At 37.3% G+C, this 7,347-nt stretch overlaps 1 protein-coding gene across 1 annotated transcript; it reads right to left on the bottom strand.

Moving 5' to 3' along the window:
- Nucleotides 1-933: 933 nt before the first annotated feature.
- LOC111409792 (phytochrome A1-like) lies at nt 934-6,635 on the bottom strand. The gene is made up of 5 exons (XM_023039828.1): nt 6,266-6,635; nt 3,151-5,228; nt 2,126-2,942; nt 1,516-1,806; nt 934-1,326 (listed from the first exon to the last, which is right to left on the bottom strand). Exons 2-5 carry the CDS (start codon nt 5,198-5,200, stop codon nt 1,116-1,118), a joined length of 3,369 nt encoding a protein of 1,122 aa, XP_022895596.1. The 5' UTR covers nt 5,201-5,228; nt 6,266-6,635; the 3' UTR covers nt 934-1,115.
- Between the last annotated feature and the right edge of the window lie 712 nt (nt 6,636-7,347).

Raw genomic sequence — 7,347 nt, forward strand, 5'->3', positions numbered from 1 at the left:
CATATTAATTAGTTTGCATTAACATAAATTTATTAATATATTACTAATTTTTGAAAAGTAAGAATTTTCTTAATTTTCCTTTTATAATGTGAATCAACAAAATCATGATTAAAGGTCTGTTTTGTGTAAAAAATAAAAAAATAAAAAAATAAAAAATAATAAAAAAATAAAAAATTTATCCTTGTTGAAGAGTTCAAAAAGTTACCGTAATTGTTTAAAATTTAATTTTTAAAAGAATTTTTTAGTTTTGAATATCTTTTGGAGGAAATCATATCGACCTCTAAAGATCTTTTAATTAAAATAAATATTTTTATAAATTAATTAAACAGATTCAAAAGCTTCTTTTAACTTCTCAAAAATCATTCCAAATAGATCCTTAAAATCACTACCAAAGATGCAAAGAAACAAGTTATAAATCATACTTCTTATTTAATATATTTATCATGCTAGAAATTACTCTCGGATATTCACACTCGCATGTATATATCAAGAATTCTCACCATTCATAGATTTAAATTTAATCGATTAGAATCTTCCATTCACAATTTTTTCCCCCTAATTGTGACATTCTTTGACATCCTTTTGGCAGGCTCAATAGCTTATATTTAGATTATGCTTATAAACTATTTATAAACATTCAAGTCGTTTCTTATCTACACATTTTAGGAAATTCACAAATACCATCCCTGTATTCACCCTGATTTATATATATTTATAATTTAAATCATTTATAAACACCTCATCATTGGGTCAAAGCACCAAGTACCGTTTATCCAATTTTTAAAAGCACAATTAGCATTGATTACACCTTCTCTAGTGTACCTGCACAGTTACAAAACTCAAGTTCTTGAAATATTTCAGGATTCATTGATCACCATATCAAAGTTTTGACGTGATGGAGAGGCATATGCAGTCAAATTTAGCACAATGAAAGAAAAATAAAAACTCCCTTTTGACAACTACAAACTAAAATCAAACACTCAATCTGATTGTTTCACTTAAAAGAAAGTATGCTGAAAACAGGTGTGTAGATATGTTTACAATGCAGAGAAAAGCAACTTGGCTTCGCCACAAAGAAGCAGTTTTTTGTCGGAAAATAATGCTATAAGCAACACTCACGCACGGTTTTTTTCCACAACTGCAAGTTCAACTGATATGATGAAGGTCGATCTCCCGGCCTCTCTCAGGTACTGAACATCCCCATTCATGAGCCTCACCAGTTTTCTGCTGATCAGTAGGCTTATGCCCTCCTCGGATGCTTCTGCCCCAGTACCAAACATTTGGCTCAACAATGCTTCCGGTACTCCACCACCGGTGTGTGTTATCCTACATCCAATTGCAACGCCGGCATAATATAAGTTCATAATATACAATTTCATGCATTTTTATATTGATACTCGTATAGATTTGCCAGTGATGACTAATTAATAATGTACGAGGATGAAATGCCAATCAAACCATTATTTTTACCTTAGCGAGGAAAAACAAATATCATAAGCTCGATTTTAAGTGTACCTGAATTCCAAATGACCGAGCTGAACTGATTGTCCTAAACTATCTTTAGTCAAAGAGGCCACAACACCAAGCTGGCCTCCGCTAGGTGTGAAATTGACCGAAACTAACAAGAAATCTGCTAGGACTTGCTGTAACCTCAGACTGTCTCCATACAGCGTTTCGCTTAAGAGGTTTTGAGCCAAATTATCAACTACCGTAATGCCCTTTCCATTGCTCTTCATCATGACTTGACTAATGGAAGCAGCCAATACATCCTGCAGCTCAAATTCCATCATGTCCAGATCCAAATACCTAACAGTAGACAAGTGAAAATTTGAAAAAGAAACTTAATAGCAAAAATAAGAATAATGACGGATTCGAAGAATGCAAATATGATGATATGCAGCTTATGTATCCATTCATGTGGAAAACCACAAAAAACACACCCTCTATGATGCTTTCAGGCATTAGAAAAAGTGTGTACTAAATGAGAATATACAGTAAGATCTTTCCTAATTAACTTAATTGTAGACAAGAACATGCTATGATTTCAACAATGCACGGAAATTTATCGGCCTAAAGTTTAAAAGACTGAATATAGCAGGAACATAGTAGAATGGTTTTACTTTACCCGTCAATGATACTGTCAAGATCTGTATCATCAAGAATCTTGTTCAGTTGATGTTGGCACTGAGCACTAGTACGGAGTAGAATTTTCTGCTCACCTGCCAGATCAGTTTCTTCCATCATCTTCCGTGAAAATATAATCCCCGAAAGAGGATTTCTAATTTCCCTTCTAATATAAGCTAAGATTTTTAATCTCTTCTGTGCAGTTTGCTCGGATAAGTGTTGAATGTGAAGTGCTTGTTGCAATTCTGGACTTGCCAGTTGCAGGAAGCAGAAAACGCCAGTTAGTGCACCCTCTCCATCTAACTTTCTGCTCACACATAGCAGGCATTCCACGTACTTCCCACTCCTAGCAAAAAAACCAAATGGTATTTTTTCGGATTCTTGACCTGTCACTGCATTGTTGAGTGCAATACCAAGATTCACGTACACCTCTTGATTCTTGAGACCGCAGCAGGCATTATGTGTACCGAAAACTTCTCCAAGAAGCATTTTATTGATCACGCTCTCTCTTCGCCATCCAGTTAACTTTGTCATGGCTGAGTTCCACTCAGAACACCAACCAAACTCGTCAGTGCCAAATATGGGCGGGATCAATGGGTTAGGATTTTGTAGAATAGCTCTGTAATCTCCTTCAATTCTAGTGAACTTGTCCATGATAATCTTCTGGGCTGTTATATCCTGCGCTATAAAACATATTCCTACAACATTTTGCCTAACATCCCTACTTACACAAGCATTTACGACTAAGCTGATAGGGCTAGAATCACCCATTGACCGCTGAGTTTTAATCTCAAATTGTACATTGCGTTCTTCTTTCCCTGATCAAAAAGTAAAAAGGTATAGTTTACCACACCTTTACAAGTCTTCATTTTACGCAGCTCACAGAAAAGGATAAATGGAAAGAAAGGAAAAATATAAAGATAAATCCCTTCTTATTTAATGCATGCATGCACAAACGTAATTATTTCCACACACATATATATCTATCACGTAAGAATGTGTTGTTAATTCTATTTCAAGACATACCCTGCAGTGCCAATTCCAACATCCTGCCCACTGTATCAGCAGAAGAATCCTCCACAAGTGTTAGAAAATGCCTGCCAATTGCTTCTTCGACAGGAAGACCAGTTAGCTCGGCAATTTTTGTGTTCCACCCATTCACCTGTCCATCTACATCAACGGCCAAGATTGGCACGGTGGCCGTTTCAATCAATCGGACCATCTCAGTTGTCACTGCATCTAGTTCCTGCATTCCATCAATTCTGAGATCATTGAGCCCTGCATGGATTATTTGGGTTCTTGAGTCCGTAGCCTCGGTCTCCTTGATTGCCTTTCTCAGTATAAGCTGCAAAGAATGGATTGCATCCATCTCATAATCATTCCAAGGTAAACTCCGTGTTTTAACAACTTCCAAGAATGCTTTGAAAGATGACCTAGGGTGCATCTTCCGACCATCATCTTTCTCACCCGGATCATGTTTAGCTCCGCCCCAACGAATTTCGGCAGCAGCATGCGACCTGAACCAGAAAAGCCAATCCTTTTCGGTTATTTTAACAGCCGCCATCCCACATATAGCATCCCCGAGAGCAAGAGCCCCAGGAAAGCCAGCGTCAAATAAACTGTCTGTACTAAGACCTGTGGAATCCATATGGTATTCATTAAGCCATGAAAGTATATCACGCAGCTGAAAGTCAGTCGGAGTTAATCCCAACTTATATATCTCATTCTTGTATAGTAAACCAGCCCCATCACATTTCACAAGATCCATTATGTTGGGGCTTTGCGACACGATGCCTAAGGGTGCATTTCGCATCAGCATATCACACAAGAGTGTTTGAGTCCGCAGAATTTTCTTCTCAAGAATCTGATTGTCCAGTTCTAAAACCTTGTTAACATGGATGGCAAAAACTTGAGCAAGAAACTCACACGCGTATCGGAGAGGAAAGGGAACAAACCTTGGAGTTGTGTTATGACATACCACTAACCCCCAAAGCCTTTTTCTCTTTTGTCCAGGAGCAGAATTAGATTCCTCTTCTTCCCCCTCGTTCACTACAACTGCCATTACCAAAGATGCAATTGAATTCATATTTTCCATGTATTGTAAATGGCAACCGTGTGGAGCCCTCAGCGTCGAGCCACACAGTGTAAGATCAAAAGGAAGATTTTCATCTTGAAGCACCTGAACATGTTTTGCTCGGCAGTCACATATCATCCTGACCTTGTTCTTCATGAACAAAAAGCGGGCAGCCTGCGGTATATCTGTTGCTGGATAATGCAAACCCAGATAAGGGTCAAGTCCGGGCTTTGTCATCTCACATATTACCTCTCCATGATCGTCGTCGTGAAATTTATAAGCCATCACCCGATCATAACCGGTGAGTTCAAAAACCTCGTTCACCATTGTATCACAAAGTGTTTCCATGCTCCCACTGGGTAGGGACTGCAAGCATGTAATAGCTTTGGCCGCGAGCTTATAAGATTGTAAGGCCCCAGCAGCAGTCATGGGGACTTCGTAAGGCTTGACGGGCTCGAAGTCAATGATTAAACTGCCTGTGACTCTGTGGATTATAGCATAAAACGGTTTCCCAGAAGTTTTGCAGTGAACCAAGATAGGATTTAGTAGAGAAACCTCACCAAATCCCAAGGCCTTCTGCAATGCTGTAGCACTCGGGGCAGTAAAAATAGTTTTGATATCAGTTCCAATGCCAAGAGTAGGGTGGTCTCCAACACTGGGAACGGCATGACTGACCATTGTCAGCATATCGGCAGCATTCTCGCTGTAAGCTATTACTCGGAATGTTTTCTCATCCAGGGCTAACAAACACCCAAACGGCTGGATCAGCTTGCCTTTCTGTATTTGATGGAGATAAGCCGTAGTTACTTTGTCAGACCTCTGTCTCTGCTCTCCGCTATCCACACTTGTTACACGCACTGAGTTCGAGTAGTCAAACAAACTACCTGACTCCTCAAAGTCTGCATGGATCTTCGCGTCTATGGACGTTTGTTCAATGACCCGGGCACTATGTCTAGATCTTGCTGAACCGGTAGAGGACTGGGCAGGCAGCGAAGAAGACATTGTATCACAAAGCTGAACAAGAATGAAACTAAAAAGACAAAAGGAAGTAGATCAAAACATAATTATCATGAAATCAAAGCTGCCTAATTTAAAAGACATTTGATAAATACTAATAACTTTTGCATATATAGAGTAGTCAACGGGCTGCAGGAATACTGAATACTTAAAGCCATACCTAATCTTTTAAGCACAGTAAACAGCATCAATAATAAAATTATCTGTTGTGTCCTGTCACTATCATAATACCCCTAATAGTTTTTTGAATTTCTTGCATGAACATATAACAGTAAATGGAATCTTCCTAAGAGCTTCTATAAACATCAGAATCTCATCAACAGTGTATTAGCCATCCACTCAGACCAAGATGCAAGATGCCCCAGTTTGAACAATTGATTGACGTGATAACATTTGGAAGTAAATCCTAACTCATTGCCAACGAAATGGTCTTTCTTTTCCACTATTAACAGGTAAGGGCAGCTTTAAACCATGCTTCAAAACCATATGTATATATTTCGTAAGCACCTTTTTAGACAACACTCGACACAAAATTAACAAAATTTTAACTTCTTTTTTAGTATTGTCCAACTTACCGAACCACAAATTCACAAGACAAATATCAATTTAGCATCCCTTTTTCGCTTAATCAATCAAAAAGAGTAGCTGAACATTAACCGTGACCAGATATTTGCCCTTGAAAGCAACTACCAGTCTACCACTTTAACTATGTCCTTGTTGCACCTTACCGTGAGCCTGTTTGGCTAAGCTTATAAGGTTTACTTAATCATCAGCTAGCCAAGTTTTACAACAAAAAAATTTTATTTTATTAATCAAAATCGAAAATAATTAGGTTAAGGAAAGAGTTATTTAAAACATGCTTACAAACTAAACTTATAAGATTAACCAAACATGTTCTAAATCAGTAACTTGCATTTATAGAAAGCAAAACAGCAATTGAAACTCAAGAATTTTAGCATCAGAATACGACAAATACTAACATATATACGAACAATCATATATATTTATCCTTCAATGAAGTAGTAAAGTGATGATAATCAGAAAACTGACCCTTTTTATTAGCACTTGCAGAAGCTCAAAAACTGGTAGCACCAGTTTTCATGGAAATCCCAAATGAGCCCACAAAGATTGAACCGAACCCCAGGAGCAGAAAAAAAACTCTGCTCTATAGCCCCATTCCTTCTTTCAAGAGCCTTGATCTTCCAACCCCAAAAATGGGGCCATTCCCCGGGCAGAAAACCCACCCACGCCTGCATTAAACAAATATTTTCCGTACCGGGCAGAGCTTTCATATAGTCAATTATGCTTCCCAAAGTGGGAAGTGTGTGAATGTACAGTTAAATAATCTTTTAAATATTGGAGAAATGAGGGGTAATTGGTGCAAAGGTGCAGAAGTCTCTGGACAAACTTTTGCCATTCCATATTCTTTCATTTTGATGGAACAAGGATGGCAAAAATATTTGTCAAATTTGATATTAGTAGGATCCCATCTTGGGACCAAAATTATTTGTTTAATAGGATAATTGAATCGGATACGGGACGGTAACATGTAACATGGGCAACCTGCCCCGTCCCGTCTCGTCTGGTTTATTTTTATTTTTTTTAAAAATTCAATAATTTAAATGAAAAAACTCTACAAAATTTCATTTTCTAATAGAATATATCAATTAAAATTATCTAAGGAATATGATAAACAATAAAAACATTAATTTGTCAAATATATTCGAATAATGTATTTTTTTTAAAAATTTAATAATTATATTATTATCTCATTTGAATGAATTGAGATAATAAAAATGAATTATAAAAAATTATTAAAAAATTTAAACGGATACATAAACAGGACAACCGCACCCACCAAACCTGCCCCGTCGGCCCCTCCCCTCCTTAAATGGATAACGAGACGGGTACGAGGTCGTCTCAAACCCATCCTATTGTCAACCCTGATTCTAAATAACATTTTGCAAGTGAAAAACTCCTATCATTCAATTCCCTTAGTCTAGGCACTAAATCCACTAAAAAAGGGATAATTGCAGCTAGGATCTCAAAAGTTTTCATTTTTATTATTTTTAATTATACTCAAACATTTTATTCGTGCTACCGAACCTTTAAATTTCATCTTCTTCCCACAA

This window comes from Olea europaea, chromosome 15, assembly GCF_002742605.1.
Source record: "Olea europaea var. sylvestris chromosome 15, O_europaea_v1, whole genome shotgun sequence".
Classification (NCBI taxonomy): domain Eukaryota; kingdom Viridiplantae; phylum Streptophyta; class Magnoliopsida; order Lamiales; family Oleaceae; genus Olea; species Olea europaea.

Bases quoted from the DNA above. Each gene is read 5' to 3' on its own strand.
- LOC111409792 (XM_023039828.1), bottom strand. From the start codon at position 5,200: ATGTCTTCTTCGCTGCCTGCCCAGTCCTCTACCGGTTCAGCAAGATCT. The intron at 2,943-3,150 runs GTATGTCTTGAA...CTTTTTGATCAG, and splicing joins GTTGGAATTGGCACTGCAGG to GGAAAGAAGAACGCAATGTA. The intron at 1,327-1,515 runs GTACACTTAAAA...AATTGGATGTAG, and splicing joins CTCGGTCATTTGGAATTCAG to GATAACACACACCGGTGGTG.